Source organism: Chaetodon trifascialis, chromosome 6, assembly GCF_039877785.1.
Source record: "Chaetodon trifascialis isolate fChaTrf1 chromosome 6, fChaTrf1.hap1, whole genome shotgun sequence".
NCBI lineage: Eukaryota > Metazoa > Chordata > Actinopteri > Chaetodontiformes > Chaetodontidae > Chaetodon > Chaetodon trifascialis.
The window spans coordinates 28,515,215-28,539,856 of NC_092061.1; the positions used below are offsets into that span (position 1 = coordinate 28,515,215).

General features: G+C 38.3%; 1 protein-coding gene across 2 annotated transcripts in view; it reads left to right on the forward strand.

The window, feature by feature from the left end:
* traf2a (Tnf receptor-associated factor 2a) overlaps window positions 1-15,649 on the forward strand; it is a 32,423-nt gene extending 16,774 nt beyond the window's left edge. The window contains exons 7-10 of one of the 2 annotated variants that reach the window (XM_070964892.1): window positions 2,319-2,801; window positions 3,233-3,410; window positions 3,544-3,692; window positions 9,870-15,649. In XM_070964892.1, coding sequence (XP_070820993.1) covers window positions 2,319-2,801; window positions 3,233-3,410; window positions 3,544-3,692; window positions 9,870-10,088 — 1,029 coding nt within the window. In that variant the 3' untranslated portion in view covers window positions 10,089-15,649. The remainder of the gene's footprint in view (window positions 1-2,318; window positions 2,802-3,232; window positions 3,411-3,543; window positions 3,693-9,869) is intronic. The other variant, XM_070964893.1, reaches the window with a different exon arrangement.
* Window positions 15,650-24,642: the final 8,993 nt, after the last annotated feature.

The following is a 24,642-nucleotide window of genomic DNA, read 5'->3' on the forward strand; positions in this document are numbered from 1 at the left end:
AACCAAACCTAGACTCCTCTGTTTTTAGTAATTTTAGACCAATTTCTAATCTTCCATTTTTATCTAAGGTTTTAGAGAAAGTGGTTTCAACCCAGCTTTTAGATTTTATGTCTCTTAACCTCTTTGAGGAGTTCCAGTTATGTTTTAGAGCACAACATAGTGCAGAAACTGCACTCCTCAAAGTGACCAATGACATTCTTTTAGCTGCTGATAGGGGCGAAAGTGCAATTTTAATCCTTTTAGATTTAACAGCAGCCTTTGATACAAAAGGTCACAGCATTTTAATTAATTGTCTAGAGACTTGGGTTGGCATCAGGGGCACTGCACTCAGCTGGTTTCATTGCCCAAATCTTTCTTCAATTCAATTAATCAAAAACAGAAATTGTATTGTTCACTCCCCCACATTCCACCTTTCCCACAGAAAACACCCTGGACACACTATCCACATACATCCAGCCCACTGCCAGAAATGTAGGAATTATATTTGACATAGCCCTTACCTTCCAACCCCACATTAATAAACTTGTCCAGTCCTGCTTCTTCCAAACACGCACCATCTCCAAAATCAAACCCATGTCACACACCAACCTGGAAAAAATAATACACTCCTTCATCTTTTCAAGACTGGACTACTGCAACTCACTCTTGTTCGGCATAAACAATAAAATACTCTCTCGCCTCCAACTGATCCAGAACGCAGCAGCTAGGCTTCTCACCGGCTTTAATAGATATCAACACATTACCCTGATTTTAGCTTCCCTCCACTGGCTCCCTGTGTGTTTTAGGATTGATTTTAAGATTCTACTGATCACTTTTAAAGCTTGTCAGGGCTTAGCCCCAAATTATATTGCCAATTTGTTGACCCCATACAATCCAACTTGTAGCCTTAGATCCTCGGGTGAGTCACTCTTGGTTGTTCCGTAGTCGAAACTCAAGACGAGAGGTGACCGTGCCTTCTCTGTCAGAGCCCCTTTGGAATGACCTGTTGAGGAGATAAGGCTTGCAGTTTCAGTGGACTCTTTTAAATCACTTCTTAAAACTCATTTTTACAGACTTGCATTTTTATAATGTTATCTCTTCATTTTATTATATTCTACTTTATTTTTTTCTTCTCTTTTTCTTATCATTTTCTCTGTTTCTGTTTTAGAAATTGATCTTACCTTCTTACTCTTGACCTTCCTACTCTCCTTCATGTTTTTATTTTATTTGCTCTTGACCTAAACATGTTCAGCCTGTTTACTGGCCCTCTGTTGGGCCCTCTGCTCTGTACAGCACTTTGTAAACCTTGTTTTTAAAAGGTGCTATATAAATAAAGTTATTGTTATGCCCCAGTCTAGGGGAACCCTTGACATAACAGATGTGCTCCCCCAGTCTTCCCACTCCAAAGAAGGCCAGCAACTAAATAAGCCGAGTCCAAACAAGGTGCAGTTTTATTTAGTTTCAGGCCAACATAACAAACATAACAAGCTAAAATCTCCCTACACTTACCTAATAAACAAAAGGAAAATAAATGACAAATTTATAACCTAAGCTCCTGACATAGAAAAACAGGAGAAAACGGGTTCAAAACAAAAAGGCTCCTCCCCCCTACTTAACTGCCCTAACTATTTACAAGTATTTAGACTATTTACACAAGTTCAAAACTTGATTTTCACACACTCAGCTTCTTCTAACATAAACAATTCAAACACCATGTTGGCAGTTCCTTGTGGTGGAAGGGCTGGAGAAGGATGTAGGCCGCCGGTGTTCAAATAGACCGGGGATCTGCCCCCTGACCAATCGCGCTGCAGCAGTCATCATCATGCTCCATTCACACTGAAGAGAGAGAGAAAGAAACACACACACACACACACACAAACACACACACACACACACACACACACACACACACACACACACACACACACACACACACACACACACACTGGGAGAGGAGACACTGCCGTAAAGAAAAACACATACACACTCATAAATGACCCACAGGGTCATAACATTATTATTATTATTATTATTATTATTAGTAGTAGTAGTAGTAGCAGTATTAGTATTAGTATTAGTATTAGTATTAGTATTAGTATTAGTATTAGTATTAGTATTAGTATAGTGTGGTTAACCAAAACCTGAAAAACTGAAAAATAATTTGTATGGTGTATATATCCATTATTAGCTCCATTATTTCTTTGCTGTATGCTCTTACTTTTTCTTCTGTGGCACAGTTTCTCATGTATCATTAAAATGTCACTTCTGTTAGTATGTAATGGATGGTGACTATTTATGTTCCTGATGTGTTTCTGCTTGTATCTTTCTTTGACACCAAGGTGGAGAAAGAAAAGATCCATGACCATGAGCGGCAGTGTTCATATGAACACCTCAACCTTCTCCTGCATTTCATTATGGGCATCAAGGTGAGCCTGGAGAGCCTACAGCCCCAGAGTTTGGAGGTGGCCAGTCACAAGCTGCAGGAGCTTCACCAATCCCTAAGGGATCTGGAGCTGAGGATGAGCCAGGTGGCTGGGGGTGGTGCAGCTCCCGTGCAGGGTGCATGTGCTCCTACCCTGGCCACCTCCTTCACCCCGCTGCCCAGTGCTATAGGTGCTGCACTGGAGCTGCAACTGCAGAGCGAAAAGACCAAGGTGGCCGAGCTGAGCCGGCGCTGCCAGGAACTGGAGCTCAAAGTGAACACATTTGAGAACATTGTCTGCGTCCTCAACAGAGAGATGGAGCGCTCCTGCACCACCATGGAGGCCTATAACCGCCAGCACCGATTGGACCAAGACAAGATTGAGATCCTCAACAACAAGGTGACAAAATGAGACGTGATCTATGCATCCCAGCTGTGATATCCACTAGACTAAGTTGCAATCTTTATTATCCTTGAGGGAAATTAGATTGTCTAGACACTAGAAATTCAGTTAAGTTCAGTGACACTGTGCCTGTAGCTCCATCTTGTTTTTTCTAAAAGGGCATTATATTAGCTTTTTCAAAACATCTTGTGCAATGTAATGGAAATGCATTGCAAATTATTGCTCTATAATTCTATTTATTCCTATATTGACACAATTATACCTATGTTTAGCTCATAGAATCATTGCTGAAGGCTTGATCAGGTATTTGCTCATCATATTTGTCACATTACACTGCAGCAGTCTACTTATCAAGGAGCATTGGTTTTGGTCTCACTGAAGACTCAAAGATAGCTTGTTAAGTGAACTGTCTTGTTGCTGTGCTGCAGGTTCGTCAGCTGGAGAGGACAGTGAGTCTGAGAGACCTGTCCATCGTGGAGATGGACGGAAAAATGAGGGAGATGTCCGCTGCCACATACGACGGCATCTTTGTCTGGAAGATTTCAGATTTCACCAAAAAGAGGCAGGATGCCGTGGCTGGCCGTGCCCCGGCTATGTTCTCTCCTGGTAACAACTTCCTATGATAACTAACATCTGAGTTATAATCCACACAGTTATGAGGCATATGTCTTATTAAGAATTTTCACTTAATATTAATTAATATTATCATTACGCTTTATTGGTGCAATATATTTTCCAGCCTTTTATACCAGTAAATACGGCTACAAGATGTGCCTCCGGATCTACCTGAATGGTGATGGGACAGGCCGTGGCACCCACTTATCTCTGTTTTTTGTGGTGATGAGAGGACACAGTGACGCACTTCTCAAATGGCCTTTTAATCAGAAGGTAACATTCATTATAATCAGGTGTGTGTGTGTGTGTGTGTGTGTGTGTGTGTGTGTGTGTGTGTGTGTGTGTGTGAGTATATATCTATCTATATATAAATATATATATATATATATATATAACTGTAAGTGTGTGTGTGTGTGTGTGTGTATTTATGTGCATGCACTGTTTACTGAATATGTATGTGGGGTGGAAATAACAGAAAATAATTAATGAAACTGGAGTTGATGAAAATTGAGAAATAGAGGGATAAAAATGGATGGGGAATGAAAAATGGAGTGATAACATCATGATTTGAATCATTTCAAGCCGATTTGAATAAAATACTCATGATATGATGAATACAGAGCCATGTTTCATCATTACATTCATTCATTACAAACATTTGTCATTATAAACACAAAATTGCCATTTATCATTAAAGTAAAATTACTTCAATGGTGAGAGTAACAAAAACTAGTTGAATAAAATGAAAGTGATGAAAATGCTCCTGAAATTAATAGTGGAAGTGATAAAATACATGCAAATTGAAAAATAGAGTGATAGATGGTCCACAATTCAACATTCACTATACCTGGCTGACATTTGCTTACACAGTGACAGGAGAATTTATTGTTATTTATCATTTTTCCCTTCCACTGACACAAACACTACTGTCATGTTTATGATAATATTATCAGCCATTTTTAAAATTAATGCAACATCTCTCTCTTCCTCCCTTCCAATTAGCATCGATGTGCCCCATTACTACTTCTGGAAAGCAAAGCTTCAGAGCATTACCTTTCAAAAGAGACTAAAACCATGCATAGTTCAAGATTAGCTTTCAATCGACTTTAGTTATGACCTTGGATAGTTGAATAGTTTTAGGCTAGAATGATATGAGGTTACTGCAGGTTTAATTATGCCCAAAATATAAATCAAAAACCACTCCCACTGACTGACTATCTATGCAAGTTTATGGCTCTCAACTTGCTGATGAGTTGAGCACCATGCTGTGTTAGCGTAAGCTCACAGCCTTAATACATCTGGGTTTTTGTGTTGTTGCTGTAACACCTCTGACACACCCACTGAACGAGAGAAAACGTGGTTCATGCAGCTCAAAAGTTCCAAAGCAATCCACGCTGTCAACCTGTTTGTTCAATATTTATACACAATGTGCTTTGATTGCTACGTGTCGTTAATTTCACTTAAATTCAATGGAACATTTTTTCTGGGGAAAGAGAGAGACGGTGTTAATCAGTTTTTCTGTGTTTAGTTTTGGAGGGAAGAGGGACTGCTCCCATAATGTACAATACATTTCCAACAATGGTGGAAAGTCACTGATTAAGTGCTGTACTTAAGTACAGTTCAATTTACTTGTACTTTACTTAAATATTTCCACTTGCTGCTACTTTCTACTTCTACTCCACTACATTTCACACACACACACACACACACACACACACACACACACACACACACACACACACACACACACACACACACACACACACACACACACACACACACACACACACACACACACACAAACAAGAATCACTGAGCAAAAACTCCACACCACCAGTAATGCTGCAGGTGCTTTATTGTTTTGGTGAGGGCGTTCCATTGCCAGAAGCAGACCATGTCATAGACTCAGAGGAGATGCAGCACTTTGAGCTGCAATTCCTGTATGAAAGGTGCTTTACAAAAAAGTTTATCATTATATTATTATTGTTATTATTAATTTCATTGTTGCAGGTGCTTACATTTATTTCCACAAAAGGGACTGATGGATAAGACAAAGGTCTCATGTAAATGGAAAAAATATGAAACATGGCTCTGTTTTCCTCATATCACTACTGTTTTAATCAAATCGGCTTTAGATAAATCAATTAATTGCGAACACACACATATATACAGTGGTGTGAAAAAGTGTTTGCCCCTTTCCTGATTTCTTCTTTTTTTGCATGTTTGTCACACTTAAATGTTTCAGATCAAACAAATTTAAATATTAGACAAAGTTAAGAAAAGTAAACACAAAATGCAGTTTTTAAACGCTGCCACAGATGAAATAGTGAAGGGTTAGGGTAAGGCTCCAAGAATTGAACGTAAGTCTATGTAATGTCCCCACAAGTGATAAAAACACAACATGTGTGCTAGTGTGTGTGTGTGTGTGTGTGCGCACACACACACACACACTTCCACTTTAAAATAACAAAAAGGAAAAGGGCCTGAAGCATCGTCAGTACTCAAAAGTGACAATTATCACAGCTTGTAAAGGTTGTTGTAGCCAGCTAGGAGTCCTTCAGGTCTTGCTTGCAAACTTTTGCCCATTTTTTCTTTCAAAAGGCTTCTAATTCTGTGGGATTCTTGGGCTGTCTTACATGCACTGCTCCTTTGAGGTCTTGCCACAGTTTTTGATGATGTTTAAGTCAGGGGACTACAAGGGCCAAAACCTTCAGCTTGTTCCTCTTTAGGTAGTCCATTGTGTATTTTAAAGGATGTTTAGGATCATTATCCTGTTGCACAACCCTGTTTCCAAAAAAGTTCGGATGGCATGTAAAACGCAAATTGAAACAGAAGGTGATGATTTGCAAAACACTGAAACTCCATATTTAATTGAAAATAGCACAAAGACAATATATATATGTTGAAAATGAGAAATTTCATTGTTTTTCGAAAAGTATATCCTCATGATAAATTGATCCCCACAACACGTTTCAAAAAAGTTGGGACAGTACCAACAAAAGACTGGAAATGCTCACACTGCATTGGGTGAACTGGCAACAGGTTCATAACATGATTAGGTATTAAAATCACATCCTAGAGAGGCTGAGTCTTTCTAAAGTAAAGATGGGGAGTGGTTCCCCACTCTGTGACACACTGCACTGGCAAATAGTGCAACAGTTTAATACTTCTCAATTTAAAATTGCAAAGAATTTAGGGATTTCATTGTCTACAGCACATAATGTCATGAAAAGATTCAGAGACTCTTAAGAAATCTCTGTACATAAGGGACAAGATGAAAACCAATATTGGCTGGCCGTGATCTTCAGGCCCTCAGACGGCACTGCATTGAAAATAGATGTGATTCTGTAGTGGACATCACTGCATGGGCTCAGGAACACCTCCAAAAACCATCGTCTGTGGACACAGTTCATTGCTGCGTCCACAAACACAAACCGAAACCCTACCAAGCAAAGAGGAAACAGATCCAGAAATGCCTCTGCCTTTTCAGGTTCCGAGCCCATTTCAGATGGACTAAGGCAAAGTGGAAAAGTGGTCCTGTGGTCTGACGAGGCAAAATTTGAAATTGATTTTGGAAATTGTGGATGCCGCATCCTCCAGGCTAACAAGGAGGTTATTAGCGCACTGTTCAAAAGCCAGCATCCGTGATGGTATGGGGTTGTATTAGTGCACAGGGCATGAGTAACCTGCACATTTGTGAAAGCGCCATTAATGCTGAACAATATCAAGTGGTTTTGGAGCAACAAATGCTTTTTCAGAGATGGTCTTGCTTATTTCATCAAGATTATGCCAATTGACATTCTGTACGTGTCATAACAACATAGCACCACAGTAAAAGAGCGTGGGTGCTAAACTGGCCTGCCTGCAGTCCTGACTTGTAACCCATTGAAAATGTTTGGCGCATTATGAAACGTGAAATATGACAAAGAAGACCCCAAACTGATGAGCAGCTGAAATCGTGCATAAAGCAAGAATGGGAAAACATTCCACTCTCAAAATTATAGCAATTGGTACCCTCAGTTCCCAAATGCCTACAGTGTGTGTCCCAACTTTTTTGGAAACAGGGTTGTGGAAGCCATCCTCTTTTGTCTTCAGCTTTTTACAGACAGTGTGATGCTTAATTGAGAATCGCTGGTATTTAATTGAATCCATTCTTCTCTCTACCAGTGAAATGTTCCTCGCGCTACTGCATGCAACACAAGCCCAAAGCATGATCAATCCACCCCCATGCTTGACAGCTGGAGAGTTGTTTTATTCATGAAATTCTGCACCCTTGTCATCCAAATATAACTTAGCTCATTGTGGCCAAGAAGGTCTAATTTAACTTCATTAGTCCACAGGACTTGTTTCCAAAATGCATCAGGCTTATTTAGATGTTCTTTTGCAAACTTTTGATGCAGAATTTTGTTGTGAGGACACAAGAAAGGTTTGCCTCTGTTGATTCTTCCATGAAGGTGATATTTGTGCAAGTGTAACTGCACAGTGGAGCACCACTCCAGAGTCTGCTAAATCTTCCTGAAGGTCTTTTGCAGTCAAACACAGGGTTGATTTGCCTTTCTTGTTATCCAATCAGCAGCTTTCTCAGAAAGTTTTCTTGGTTTTCCAAACCACAGCTTGACTTCCACTGTTCCTGTTAACTGCCATTTCTGATGAAACAGCTACTTGAAAATACTTTGCTATCTTCTTTCAGCGCTGCACGGTGGTGCAGCAGGTAGTGCGTGTGCCTCACAGCAAGCAGGTTCGATTCCCGGGTCGGGCCTTTCTGTGTGAAGTTTGCATGTTCTTCCCGTGCATGTGTGGGTTCTCTCCGGGTACTCCGGCTTCCTCCCACAGACCAAAAACATGCTCATTAGGTTAATTGGTGACTCTAAATTGCCCCTAGGTGTGAGTGTGAGCGTGAATGGTTGTGTCTTTGTGCCCTGCGATCGGCTGGCGACCGGTCCAGGGTGTACCCCGCCTCTCGCCCGTTGACAGCCGAGATAGTCTCCGGCCCCCCCGCGACCCCGAAAGGGATAAGCGGCATAGAAAATGGATGGATGGATGGATCTTCTTTCAGCCTTCTCTTGCTCTGTGGGCATCAGTTATTTTCATTTTCAGAGTGCTGAGCAGCTGCTTAGAGGAGCCCACGGCTACTGAATGTTGGAACAAGGCTTGAGGAGAGTTTTTATGAAGCTTTGAAATTTGCGTTACCTGGCCTTTTTTAAACAATGATTATAATCAAGCTATAGCCCTAAAAAAGTGAGAGGGGAGAGCTCAAATCTCTAGGGGTGTTCAAACATTTGCATGGTGCTCTTTTCCTTTTTTCACTCTTGTAAAAAAGCACAAAATAGTACACTAATCCAACTTGTTGGAGATCAGTCTGTCGTTGTCTCACTCAGCTATTGACCGCAACATAGACTTTGACCAGGGATGCCCAAATGTTTTCACGGAACCATATATGTCTGTATCTATAGATATAGATGTGTGTGTGTGTGTGTGTGTGTGTGTGTGTGTGTGTGTGTGTGTGTGTGTGTGTGTGTGTGTGTGTGTGTGTGTGTGTGTTTGTGTGTGTGTGTCTGTCTGTCTGTCTGTCTGTCTATCTATGGTCGGTAATGTGCTGTATTTACTAAAGCACACCTACTTTTGAGCAATCCAATCAAAATGGGTAAGTGCTTAGCATGAAGCCCAAAACAGGTTAATGTGCTCTGTCCAAATTCAAAGTTATGCCTACCAACACCTGGAAAGCTTGCTAACATATTGTATCTCATCTGTGTAACCTGTACACAAACAGAAATGTAAAAAAAACAAAAACAATTTGTGGATTCAGAAGAAGTTAAGTATTTTGAAGTTTCTGTTCTTGAAAGTGTTAACCAAGGTATCAGTTATGTGTAGAGCTTTAGAAATGCTTGCAGGTGCATTTTTGAGCCGCTAGCTGTTTTCTCTTGTTAACAGGCTTTATGCTAAGCTAGGCTATCGACATCCTGATTCTAGTTTCAAATGTAATCCTCTACCTTTCAACTCTAACTCTCTAACTCTCTCTCTCTCTCTCTCTCTCTCATATATATATGTGTGTGTGTGTGTGTGTGTGTGTGTGTGTGTGTGTATGTATATATGTATATATATATATGTGTGTGTGTGTGTGTGTGTTCCTTTTTGTTATTTTGCTTTGTTAATCATCTCAAGTCATTTTCTAATTTGTTAGCAGTTGTTTTTAAATAACTTTGAAATCCAGCAGCAGCCTGTTGTTTTGTTTGTTTGTTTCAGATATCAGGTTGTGATTGCACCAATATTCTTTATTTATTTGAATTACCTTTGCTATGATCCATTACTAGTTTAGAATACACTTTTAATAATATTATAACTAGCACCTTAAACTGTCATCATTTTTAAGACTGGAACTGTATTTGTGGATCAACTTCAGTTTTTTTGTAAGAGCAGATGTAAGGCTAGACTCCTGACATGTGTGCCCAGGTCACCCTAATGCTGCTCGACCAGAACAACAGGGAGCACATAATCGATGCGTTCCGGCCCGACATCTCCTCCTCGTCCTTTCAGAGACCCGTCAGCGATATGAACATTGCCAGTGGCTGCCCACTCTTCTGTCCGCTCTCCAAGCTGGACTCTAAAAATTCCTACATACGTGATGACACCATCTTCATCAAAGCCATTGTAGACCTCACTGGGCTCTAGGCAAACAGCAAGGGCATAAATCCAACCCTGCCTTTTTATTACTAGTAAGCTGTTTGAATTACCAGGTTTTTGTAGCTGGCATTTCTCTTTGGGGTCCATCTAGTTCTTTTGGTTTTCGTATGGGTTGTTTGTGGCAATATGCAAGACCAGAGCAGGAAACTATCTTTTTTCTTGGCCATGTCTACAGTGGCAGGTGGTTTTCGAGACTTCCTTACCCACTGTAACTATTGTACCAATCAAATTGAGTTTGTATTTGACAAAAACATAGATTACCTACCAAAGTGACTGGAGTGAACATATTATAACCTGTATGCCAGTATGTTGGTAGTGACAAGTGTCAATTTTCCATCCTGCAGAAGACCCTCAAACAGCATTTGAACTGATAGAAGCATTCCAAGACCTAGGTATAGTATTATGCTGAAATAAGTAGACAACGAAGATGATATTGCCTCTATTCTCCAGTGGTCATCCTATGGCTTCTTGTACCATTGATGAGGCTCATCATGTCAAGTTTTACACAGAAAAATTACCTTACTTTTAAAAGAGGAGCAGATAAGTATGATGAGGACTTTCTGTTCATTCACATTCAAACATTGTTTCCTGCTGCAGTGTAACAAAAAGCAGTTATTGGTGCTAAGTGCTGGTTATGTCTCAAAATAATTGGGCCTTAGCAAGTAGTATAATTACAAACATAACACAAATCACTCAAAATCATTAAAGCTACATTAATCATTTTGGTCACTTTGGGCTAAATTCCACAATAAGAACTCCACATTTGACATAATATAGTCTTAAAAAGTTGATTTGGCAAACATGTTAGCAAAATTTTACTTATTTACACATCCAGCAGAGACAGAATAACATTGGCATTCATTGGGGGTGGTGTCTCTGGCAACTTGAAATGTAAGTGCAATATTCTCTCCCTTTAGCCCTGTTTCAGTCTCTACCAACTTCTGAGAAAAATATCTGGCTCTTAAACTTGCCATGCTTTACTATATTCACCAGCTAGTTGTTAACTTTATCTGTCAGCAGGTCGGATACATTGGGTTACAAGGAGTGACCCCTTCCATATTATGTTAATTAATTGGCCCATTGTCAGTATATAAAATTGATGGTGCAGCTTAAAAAGAAATCTGTTCAACTAAGTGCTTGTGATGCAAACAGTATTTTTGTTATCTGATTTTCACTTTGGTTTTTGTATTGTATTTTTGTATTGTTAATGTTTGAAATTTCTAACACAATACATTTTCAGATTTTTTTTAATTAAAAACTGAAAATAATGAGCCTTAGACCAGTGACAACATATCTATGTAAATCAAACAGCCTACGAACACAGTGATAGATCAAGCAGCTCTGTGTTCACTGTTTGCATGCACTGCTTAACATTTGGTTAACTAATAATTTTCATTGCATTTACAAAGGGGGGGTTCCAGTGACAGTGTGACCCATGTAGCCTTCAGAGTATTCCTCAGCTTTGCACACAGTTTGCGGTGCATTTGGACTTTTAACTTGTTTACTGTTTCTTAACATCTTTGCCTCCAACTCTCAAGCTCTTCAGTTCAATGGTAAACATTTGTGGTGGTGGACATTGCTTGAATTCCATGAATTCTGAGTGCAGTATCTCAGTTGTGAATGTTGTCATGTGTGAACTGTACATTTCTTTGCTGTTAGTTGTGTGTGTTAGTTTGCATGTTGGATCTCTGAAACATGCACCATAGCTTGCAACAGTTTCTGGGCTGTTTTTCCCAGAAACCAATGATAGTCAAGCTGATTTTCCCAAACGGAAATATGACATATTTTAGTAATTACATATATAAAAACATATATTTGCATACAAGTTCTGATAGATCCAATAAATATCTTTTGATATTAAACTTTGGCTTTTTTTATATTTATTGTCTGCATATTTACAGTTTATTTGACCATTTTACCAAGGATGTATTCAGTTTTATTTTTGCAATTTATCGTATTTAATAACATGCGTATGTACGAATATTGAAATGGACAAAATAGAATATTAAATGTCCAATGATTTTGTACATATTTACCTACATGAAAGGTATAGCAAAATATGTCCACTGAAGTGTCTTCACAAAGTCTTCAAATCCATTTTTTTCTACATTTTGTGGTGTTGCCGAATTGAAGTTTTCCAAACTTAATGTATTCATAATGACCAAAGTGCAAATATTTTTGTGTCCTAGTAGTAAGAGTGTGGTGCGATCTAAATGGTAATATGGGTGGGTCGGTTGATAAAAAAGACCTCATCTTGGACTCTTTTGTGTTGTTTAGAGGAAGATCATATTGTGACTACCAATAACTGTACACTTGTAATTATGCATGATGGGTTATTTTATAACACACTCTGAGTTCTGTGGTGATGCATAGGGAACCTGATTTGTCAGACGAGACAAATATGTCCCTGTCGAGGTTTAATGGTGGACTAGCAAAGAATTATTGTGAGACCCTTGAAGGTTGTGAACACTGTTAATATATATATAGGGCTGCCTCCAATATTGAAAATATTTTTCTGTTGCTCTGTAGCCTGTGTCCCGATAATCAATCTTAGAAATTAGCATGTTTTCTACAAGCTTTTTCATGAACGCTCAATTTCTTAATGTGTTTCCCAAAGCAGCACTTAATAGTGTGTGCGTGCACATGGCATTAAGAGCTTCATAATGTTGTCTCTCTGCGATGCTGAATACAGTTTGAAATAACTTCACATATTTAACGGTCTATAAAGTGTTGTAAACAACACAAAAAATGTTTAACAATTCTAGAAAACGGTGTACAGTCTTCTGCTTGCTGCCCTTAATTCATGTTATAGGATGGAAGTCTGTTTAAGAAAATAAACTTTGATTGGTTTAGCTGCTGCTGTACTTCTAAACTCATCTTATAACTAAAGTGAAGCAGCGGTGGTTCCAGTAGTTCATATAATGTGATTCACAATAAAAGAGGCATGCAAACAACATCCACACCATAAATAAAGACATAAAATACAAAACCTGAAAATATCTGATAAGAAATGTCACATTTCAGCCAGAAGAGATTAATATTGTACTGGAGAAGTGAATGGATGATGATGATGACAGCAACTGGCAGCTCAGTTGCTTGTTGAATTCATTTGCGTGTGTTTGTGTAGTTTTATTTTGTTTTAAACATTATTGCACATTTCATCATATGAAACATCATTTAAACAATGTCCTTGTTCACGCAAAAAGTACAGACTTTAAAATGAACAAAACAATACAAAAACTAAAACAAAGCATAGAGAAGCACTTGGCTTCCTGTAAGTTGGTAAATGGGGACCTGGTCCATTTTTTGTACCTCTCAGAGGATGTGGTCACTGCATCTGCTGGACACTTTCACAGGGAAGCTCTGAGTGATTTTTATCTGGCTAATGAAGATGCAGAGATCTGGAATTGTGCTATTCTGGGGTCCATACTTAGGGATTAGGTGGAGGTGAAATGAACTGAGCAATGAGCAAAGGGCCTGCAACAATAAAACACTACAGTAAGTGGCAATTATTACAACTGAACTCAATCGTAAGCCAGTTTTCATGGATTACTTCTCTCCAGAATTTTTGTTATAGTTCCCAATTCCTCAGGGATCATGTTGTTGTGAAATGCAGTTATAATAATAGCAATGTGTTTCTTCTATAATCACATCTCATCTTTTAATCTGGAGATAAATAACTGACTTTATCACCATACTGCATTTCAGCTTTTCCATTTTAAGTGCATAATTAGGATTTGTGAGGTGTGTGTGGATATTCTAACTGAAAATCATGTAACCTTGATGCTGTAAAATGATTAAATGCAGGACACAGCATGGTTGTTGAACACTTTGTGAAGACACAGTGATATATCCGCATGGGTATAGCCTCTGGCTGTGCTTAGACACACAGATGTTTGGAGGCTGGAGCTGAGGCGTGAAGGCCTCAGGAATGAAGCAGAATTGAGGTGTTAAAAGTGGAAATGGTTGTTATTGTAATATTTTCCTATTTTTGGCTTTCCTTACAGCTTTGAACTGACCTACTTTTTACAGAAAAAGTGCCTGTACCTTTTGTTATGTTTCATAAGCTCACTGATTTGTGGATGTGCTTTTCTGTGAGTTCCAACCTACCAAATGTGAAACTTTTGATTTTTTGCAGTGTATTTTGATTTGTATCTTTATCTTTTTTTTTTTATTGTTGTCCCTAATGAAGCCCCCCTTTACCGGATCCTTTGATGTGATGAAATCTAAGTGACTAAGAATGTTTTCCTTTGCATACATAAATGAATGTTACAGCGATTTGATTTAGTCCTCAATTAAACTTGGTCAGAATAATAATAATTAACACACAACTTTTAGAAGCTTCATCCAAACACATCCAGTATGTTTTTAAACTTCTCAGCAAATACTGAAACCTCTCTGTGTATGAGATGTTTCGGTAGTTTTGTTAGTGCATATAAACACTGGTTCATATCATAGACCAGCATTTCATTTTTCATTTTTTATGATCACTATATACTGCATATGAGTGTGTGGTACAAGCTTTGATGTGCTTGAGTTTGATGAGGTGTGTAATGCTGTGAGAAAGATAAACATATCTAAATAATAAATAGATTGTATCTATTGAAGAAGAAAAACACTGTTGAGACGGTTTAAAAGCATGCTTTGGTTAGTTTGGCTTATTGTGAAAAGATGCATCTGCAGTCTGACCTCAGTAGTTTGTAGCTTATGTTCCTGGCTCATTCAGCTGAATTTGTCAGCTATTGCTTTCTTGTTATTGCAGAAACATATGTCCTCTTTTTTCCTCTTTAGAATATGTTGTTATTGTTGCACATTATGTGGACTACATTTTGCATGTATGACTGCGGTCTCAAATAAATTAGCTGCTACATTAGTTTGGCCCTATGTGCTGATTCGTGTTCGTAAATGCAGCCTAGCAGCTCTGTATGGATGTTTATCTTTGCTCTTTCTTGTAAAATATGTTAACTGATGTTGGCTGGGACTTCAGACTTATTCATAGCTGGTGAACATAACAAAAGGGCTTCGCATTTCATTTCCATGTACTAAATGTCACATAAAGGCATAAATACACATTTGTCTGTTTTTCACTGGCTGTAGCTTGATCTGTTGAATGGATCTGACAGACCCTTCTCTAGACTCCAGCTGGGGAACGTTATCACAATTGAGCCAGTTGATGTTATGCTGTATCAGCGATATTGATTTGTAGGAAATGCCACACTGCCTCACTGTTACTGCAACAGAATAAACAATATGTCAATGTGATGTACTGTATGTATTTCAAATAACACTGTCAGACCGAAACAGGTAACTTAATGCTTATATTACATATCTATTTCTCTGTTTATGGATCTCTCTAAAGCCTGTGTTGAGATTAAGATGAAGAGCTTTCATCTGTAGCAATGACGTCAAACTGCAATCTACTTGTTTTTTTTCTGCTACATTGTGTGGATTGTGATTTGTGTGTTAGTAAACTCTTTGTACTACAGGAAATTTGTTCCATATTTGTATTTAGTTTTGTTTTATTAAAAGTTTTAAGATGCCCTCTATGCAAAGAAGTGCTATGTTTCCCAATTTTGTAAAGCCAATATTTACATATTTGCTGCGAAAACTCAACTACAGCACACTGGAGCTTTGATTAAAATGATTTCACCACATGGGGGCGCACAATGCAAATGCTTGCTCACAAAGCAGCTGCATGCTGGTGTTTTGACATTTCAGAGACCATTTTTTACATTTTGAAAATAATACAATCAAAAAGAAGCACAATAAATGAACACAATGTCACAGATAATAGTTTATTACATTATTATTACCTTTATTTAACCAGGAAGTCCCACTGAAATTCACAATCTCTTTTACAAGATAGACCTGGCCAAGGTAGCAGCCAGTCAGAACATATTCACATGTAGCAAATACAACATATTAAACAAACAAACAAACAAACAAACAAACAAACAAACAAACAAACAATATTCCACAATAAAACAACAAGAACAACTATTAAAACATAGTGGAGCGGACCTCTCAAGAAAAACAACCACATGTCTCTGTCACCACATTCTTTATGATGCCCTTAAATGTATTAATTGATATGAGTGTTTCTAATCCAAGGTCCTTCTGCAGATTATTCCAAGCCCATGGGGCATAGTAGGAAAAGGCAGTTTTCCCCAAATCAGTTAAAACCTGGGGTACATTGAAAAGTAACCACTTGGAGGAGCGTAGCTGGTAATTAACAGTGCTGACACAGAGAAGGTTACAGAGGTTGGCTGGAAGTTTGCCCAATATTGCTTTATAAATGAAAATGTACCAGTAATGTAGTCAGTGATGTCCAACCTATAAGATCATAAAGAATGCAGTGGTGAGTGAGGGACTCGTAAAGATGCATGATACACTGAATCAAGACTACGTAAGATGGAGGAAGCTGCATGTGCATACAATATGTCACCTTGTCACCTACATGAGGGGTTCAACCTTTCAGTGGCTTCAGAAATATGCGTTTAGTGTGCTGTGTCTTTGTTTTGAGCATCCTTTTGCAATGTCCTGAAGAGATCACACAGATCACCAGGTTAGCCAGTCTTTTTCATTTACAAGACAAAGGCAACTGCACCCAGCCACAATGCAGTCAGAAAGAGCAGATTCAATAAAATAAAGTTACACTGATGGAAGTAGTACTTGCATCCTCTGCTTAAGTAAAGGTAACAGCACAACTATACTACATAGTAACTGTACTATGACAGACTACTACAACAAAACTCCATTACAAGTAAAGGTCCTGCATTCAAAATCCTTCAAATGAAAGTACAGAAACAATATCAGCAAATAGTATTAGACAGAGTATTAAATTAGTAATGCTATATATGTATACCACATATAGTTTAGAGTCTATTATTAGAGCTGTCATTGTTACTGTGATTGCATTTCTCTCTCTCTCTCTCTCTCTCTCTCTCTCTCTCTCTCTCTCTCTCTCTCTCGCTCTCTTTATAAACCAACTGGTCGAGGCACACCACACGCACACCAAAAGTTTTTCTGTGCCACTGTCGCCAAGTGCTTGCTCATGAAGGAGTTGTTGGGGCTCTGCAGATCAAGAGTTTGGTCTGTACCAGCTCTATGTGGAATGTGTAGAAAGTGTCCTGAGATGACTTCTGTTGTGATTTGGTACTATATAAATAAAATTGAATTGAATTGAATTAAAAGGTGACAAAGGCCCCAGCTTGACACTTTTTTGTGTTACAGGTCACTTGCCAAAAAAGGGAACCAATTGTTAAGTTTATTACACAGTTGTTTCATAAAACACCTTAATTTGAAAAGTAACAAGTGGCAATAGTGTGTGGAATACAGTACTTGAGTAAATGTTCTCAGTTACTTTCCACCACTCTAAAGAAGAAGAAGAAGAAGAAGAAGAAATGTACTTTAATTTATCACACATGTTAGTTGCACACACTACATGCACACACACCATACTTCCGTGAAATTATTTTCTCCGCATTTGACCCATTCTCAGTCTGTGGATCCTCCACGGCAGACCAGGAGTGGTGGGCTGCCAGCCGACGCCGACGCCAGTGCCCGGGGACCAGTCATCCTTCGTCACCATTGGTCAGGTGGTGATCTTCTTGCATGTTTTTTAGTGGGGGTTATTAAGGAGGAAACCCTGGGTGAACACGGGAGAACATGCAAACTCCACACAGAAAGGAGTTTGCATTACACACAATTGATGTGTAATTAATCTTACCTAGTTTCATGTTCCACTCACCTATTTGGTGGAGCACATTTTAAGCCACTATGTTTTATTGAAAAATGTATTGAACATAACCTAATTGAGCCATCTCTACCACTCGGTCTTGGTATGTCATGCAAAACAAACAAACAAACAAACAAACAAACAAACAAACAAACAAACAAACTTGATGATGCTGAGTCTTTAAATAATATGCCTTTTCATTTCACCTAAATGGAAGTGAGGAACAGAAAGTCACTCCAGACATGAAGACTCTGTTTGGTGGAACGCTTATAGGTTATCATATTTTCCGACAGATTATTGTAAAATCAGTCAGTGCCCATGTCTTTGGTTTTTGCCATGTTCAAGTTTAGATAAAACTCATTACACCAAAAATGCTAAATCATCAACAGCTGGTCAACAACAACCCCATCTTAGGCAACCACTGAGGTAAGATAAATGATGGATCAACTTGCCTAAACTCAGTTAACCTTTTATAGGGCTTTTATAATTGTCATGATAAACACTTGAGTAAAATGTTTCAGGGGTAACTTAATGCTTATCTTCATCTTAACTTTACTGCTGAACACTCAGTGGGAAAGCCAGAATGGTACCACAGACATATTCACAAACAAATGTATTATTGATCTCCTCCAAGGTGTGAGAGGACTAATGTCAGTTTGTAACTGATAGGCGTCACTGACTCCTCATTATATCATCCTGCTAGCAATGGTTCTTAGTCAATCCTCTGGAAACTCTACAAACCAATGTCTTCTACACATCTGGTAAAGCTCTACATGTGTACCACAGACAGACTTCCTCTTGCATGTGTAATTGAAAATCAGGCAGTAAATCACGTTCTTTCACCATCATCATAAATGGTAATGACATCCAAATGACAAATAATGTTAGGTTGTTTTGATACAGTATGTCGATGTTCTCTTGATGTTAAAGCTCATACTTATTGTTGCAATCAAGTGCTTATATTTTATTTTTTGATAAAAGAAAAGACATAAGAAAAACAGGTTTAGGTTCATGAAATTTGCTCCACACATGAGGGACAATGAAAATCTTTGAAGTTAAACATGAAAGTAGAGTTCCTTAAATAAATATCATGATTTCTGCGCTCAGTTTTTTCACAATTTTCCCATTTTTTTATAATCTTTTGTAGTAACTATGTAACAATACAATAAGATACATACATGTAGGTACTGGGGAACAAGATGTCTAGTTATGGGGTAAAGGGCTATTCTATTATCAGAGTCTGTACATGATCTGCTGTGAAATAATTGGATATTTAGGAGGAATTTATAGATAATTTAACCTTTAACTAATAAGTACTAATTCAATTACTATTACAGGGTACAGTATGACCATTAAAAGGAGCACATCTGACAAAAACAAATTGTCACCCAGTGAAATGTGTTATCCTCTTAGTATGTATCCATAACCATAATATTAAAATTTTGATATAACTGCTTTGATGTTTTATGGACCTTAGACCACATTTAGACCACATTTAACTTAAATTACGTTAAGTTTAAATTAGGCACAATTTATCTTCTAATTTATTAGTTATGATAAACAGACCAGGGAAATGTATTATAAGACCATAAGAGGCCAATGATAAAGTAAAATTTCCAGAAAGAACTTGTATGTCTTTTAATACAGGTTTAAATGAGCAGTTACTGATAATTACTCCTTTATGGGTCAAAACTGACTGCATTTAACAGGTTCCTGTGCAATTATTGCAGGATATAGTATGACCATAACATAAATTACCACATACTTGAACAGTCCCAATACCCTGTAGTTACCCTGTAACTAAATGTCTCAAATGGAGAATTAACAATGCTTGAGATTATAGCCTGCATACCCTGTAGTTACCCTGTTACTAAATGTGACATGGGAATCAATAGTGCTTGAGATTACAGCTGACATACTCTGTAGTTACCCTGTAACTAAAATTTAATGTAAAAAAGGGAGTTCTGTCATCACATATACAGTATATCTAATTTACTGTTTAACTATAGAGAACAATAGGAGAATAGTTCGTACACATATACAAGACACAATGCACATATGATCGTTAGGGCCAGTATGAGGATGATAGCAGATGCCTATAGGTAGAAAGTGGAGGGTGATGGCAAGTTGCTCTGAACCGACTGCCTCACACAGTGAGGTTTGAAAATATTAGTGGTGTTACTCATTATCAATTTCTTGCATTGACAGAACAAATGAAACATACTTACCACTGTCACAAAGTGCTTAGCGGCTTTAGGGGCTTATCTACAATAGCACCACTGTTGCTTTTTATGGCGTGATCTCAGAATTAATTAAATAATAACCTCCTGTTTATTTTTACATCATTCAAATCCATAGGTTCCATACAGACTCTGGTGTGCCCTCTAGTGGTATCCTCCAGTAATATGTAGTGACCTAAAACATGAAAAATTACATTCACCATGCAGCGGGTTGTGTATAGAAATGCACTGAAAAACAAAATAAATGTGTCCAGCAGTTAGTCCAGTAGTCCTGTAGTTATTTTAAGTACCCTGAAATGATCAAAGAACAATGTAGTTTGGTTATTTGTTGGTTGCTTAAGAAGGTTAGAAATAAAATCACATCAGGTTTAAGTGATGCAGAAATCATCACTCCGTCATGCCTGAAAAGTCCAGGGTTTTGGTCAGTTTTATGGTTATACTGTAAGCCACTCTGTAACTGTAATAGAATTGGTACACAGTAGTTAAATAATAACTACAGTACACATTCTCTCTACATTCCTGCCTAATGTCCAGTCAGATTATTGCTCAGTTGGTCATACAAACTCTTTAATAATATAAGAAGTATCCACTAGTTCTAGTAAGTATAAGTTCTTTGTATGATCTTAATTTCGTACCACCGTATTCCTTAACTTCACCTCTTGGTCCCACTGGTACATACTGTACTGGTACACCATTAGTATAAAAGATTACACCATAATAATTACACTGTACATCGCAGGCTGTAATTGAAAGCACTACGGAGCTAAACTTTACAAAGATTCATTTTTGGGTTTCTTTACAGATTGGAAACAGGTATTTAATGCATAGATCGAAGACAAAAATCATGTGAAGGAGCCAGCACCACTGGGACAGAGGGACTTATCAGTGACTCTAAGAATATGGTGAATTCATCTTACGGGTGAGCAAACATTACTTGCCATTTCTATGAAGGAGTTTATAGTTGCCCACACAGGCTGATCTTTGTGAGATGTGCCCTCCACTTCTCCCCGATGTAGGCTAATATACTGCTGTAAACCATACATACTGGTTAAGAGAGTTGAGAAAGGCCTCAAAGACCTCCTTAAAAGAATATAGGCACAGTTGTTGAAATGTGGATTAAGTGAGGTTCTGGAATAGAGATTCTTCTTCAACAGAGACTTCCTTGCCAATGTCACTGTATTTTTACTATGCTTGCTTCTAAATTAGACCTCTGATTCATAAGGAAAAAGAGCAAAAGAGTCACTGGGCTCTATTTTCGACTCGACTATATTTTGTGGTATATTTTGTTTATATATATATATTCTCAATATAAATATTTTGTTTTTATATTTGCTTTTTATGTATATAGTTCTCTCTCTTTTTTTTCTTTTCTAATTTTATTCTAATTCTATTCTTAAAAGGAGCACTGCAACAAAAGCATTTTCCCCTCGGGAATAAATAAAGGATTTCTGATTCTGATTCTGATTCTGATGTCTAAATATGAGGTCCTTAGATGGTAAATCCTCGGCCTCCTGCTCCTCCTCCTCCTCTTCAAAGCAATGATGTACTCCATCTTTGTAGATAACATTAAGCATTACAATGATAACATTTGTATTTGGAATGAAATGATGTGAGTAATAGCGGACAACGATCATCACTTACGTTTTTTCCATGTGTCTGTCTCTCTCTGTCTCTGAGTGCTCTGAGATAGATGCAGAATATATGCTCTGTAGGATGTCACGGCTGTTTCTGGTTGGCACAGCGACGTTAACCGATTAGTTCGCATCCCTGTTTCAGTGTACATTTGGTCTGGGTGAGTGACCATTACCAGGTCTGACTGTATGTGCTGACTCAGATAGTTGCATTGAATCGTCGCTGTTGCTAATTATTGATCGCAGTGTGCGTTCGATGACTGAACGAGCACTGCTGAAAAAACCATTAAAACCACGCTGCCGTCTTGTTGACGGTGTGATATATGGCGTCATCAACCACGTTTTCAGTGGATATCCGTTATCACCTAGCAGCCACCCATCCAGAGGGGTGTCCCCCTGAAAGACTGTAGGGATGCTAGAATTCGCCAGGATGAACGAGTCGTGTGCCGACCCGGGGAAAGTGGCATATACGTTTGTCACCAGGCAAAGTCACAGATCATCAGACATCCCTGTTTTACCTGTGTACATTTGGTCAGGTTGAGTGACCATTATACGTGCCGAACGTGCTTTCGATGTGGTCAGATGAGATACTGATCAAAATATATAAATTTAGGTCTGACTGTATGTGCTGACTCATTAGTTGCACTGAATTGCGGCTGTTGCTAATTATTGATCGCAGTGAAACCTGGAAACCTGACTGTGAGACGTTGGTGATGTGAGCACACGACTCCGCCAGTTTACGAAAATCCACTTGTGCTGCTGGCGCACAGCGTTGACCAGGTCTGAGTCTCACCTTTGTCGCAGTGCCTGAGTCCAGTTTTCAGTCTGGAGACTTTGAGGCCTTAAAATTCCTTTATGTCTGTATTGACTCATATTTGTCTTGGTCTTAAGAAGATTACATCCATGCGACATAGTTGTGTTTTGAGCTATGTTTAGCAGGTAAATGTTAACCATTTTCATCATCTTAGTTTAGCTTGTTAGCGTGCTAACAGGCATACTAATTATTGCCTAATTATCACTAAGCACAAAGTACAGCTGAGGCTGATAAATACTAGTTTTGCTGGTATTTGGTCCAACCAAAGTACTAACTTAAAGCGTTTTTATTTTCTAGCATGACTAAAAGCTTTACTTTTTTGTACAATATATAGTATCCAAAAACTTGATCAGTATCTTAAAGGATTTAGAGTAAGAGACTCTTTACTCTGACTCAATTTAATGTCCTCTGGTCTTGATATTTTAAGTCCTGACATGGTCTCCACCTGCTTTGCATCTGGACCACAATTTGACTGGACATGGTGCTTAAACTATCTTAGACAAGTGGTCAGTGTGGGTGGGAGCATCACTAACCAGTGTAATCACACTGTGCATGTGATTAGAATCTTAATAATGCCTTCTGCAGTCAGTGAGCTGAGCTGGGACATGTGGTCTAATATGTGGATTAGCACAAGGGATATAGAGGAAGAATTTGTTCTATATACCCAGAGGCATTGTGGGGCATGCTTAGCTGCAAATCCCTATACTAGCAAAGAGCAGAGCAAGCACTTGTTATCAATTTATCAGCGTCCTTGTAAAAGTGTTACTCAAAGGCAAGAAATGCCATGGAAATATACTATAGACAGAGTGAGTGGGAAAATTACATCTAACTCAACTCTCTGTTTTGTCACTGTCAGTGAAAAAGGAAAAATCAATTTCAAAAATACACTTTAGTTTTTAGCAAATGGAGGAAATAGAGCATTTGTCGGGGACTATTTTCAGTTTATTTGGCACTCTATTTTTTCCAGATGTACAACAGTGTATGTGTATGTGGGACTGAGTCAAAATAAACTGATGCTCAATGATGTGTTTTTGATAGCTTTTGCACAACAATGGAGCTCTATGAAGACACATCAAGCTTTGCATACACACACAATATTTGTTAGTAAGATACATTCATTGCTGGTGGTGAGTATTGCTACTCAAAGGCACTGAGTGATTACTAGACTGGGAAAAAGCTAGTTTGGATGCATGCACTCTATGCAGACAATTTCCATAGCTTGCTGTTTATTCTAATAATACAACAATGACTCTGAATGGGTACACAGTAAAAAACTGTGTGGTCACCCCAGTCCTAAACTGTATTCATACAGTGTTTAAAAAGAATAACAACAACTAAACAAATCACACATACATCCTTAATGGCTGCAACATTGTTTGTAGTCTGTTGTCTTTGTGGGATTTGCTGACAATAAGAAAAATCGTTCTTTAAAATGCATTGCTACAGTATTTTATTTTTCTATTGTAATCATGAAGGATGATTCTGTTTTTTTTTTTTACTTTCATTGTTTTGGCCATCATTCCAGTAAGAATAACACTGTGCTCACCAAGTTCATGGCAGGGATCTGGGAAGGTGGTGACATTGCTAAGAAGAATTCAAACAGAAGAAACATGAATGTAGCAGAACTGGCCTCTACTGACCTTCTCTTACCCTCTCTGCATTCCTTCAGGAGAAATGGAGTTGTAAAGCATCCCAACTCTCAAGAGCTATTGACCATTTGAAATGTTTACAGGGAAGGTGTTAATTTCAGAGACAAGATGTCTGGACAAGAGACATCTCCTCCATGTTTTCTTTTCAGGGAAGCCAGAGACACAGACACCTCAACATCAAAGGTTGCCTTCTCCTCACCTTCTCCTCACTATGTTTCTCATGGCAACGCTTATTCTATCCTGATAGCTCCATGAGAGATCGGGACAATAAAACTGTCTGAATGAAAGGTGCCAAGCTCAAGAGGAACCTCCAAAAATCAGATAATGCTGATCGGTTGTAAATTAGACATTCCTGAAACAAACTGTGCTGTATGTTTGTGTGCTTTTTTCTAATACTCCAGAATAACCAAACTTCTATGCTGAACTTAACTTTTGATGTTTTCACCTTACAGGACCCACAATTGTTATGA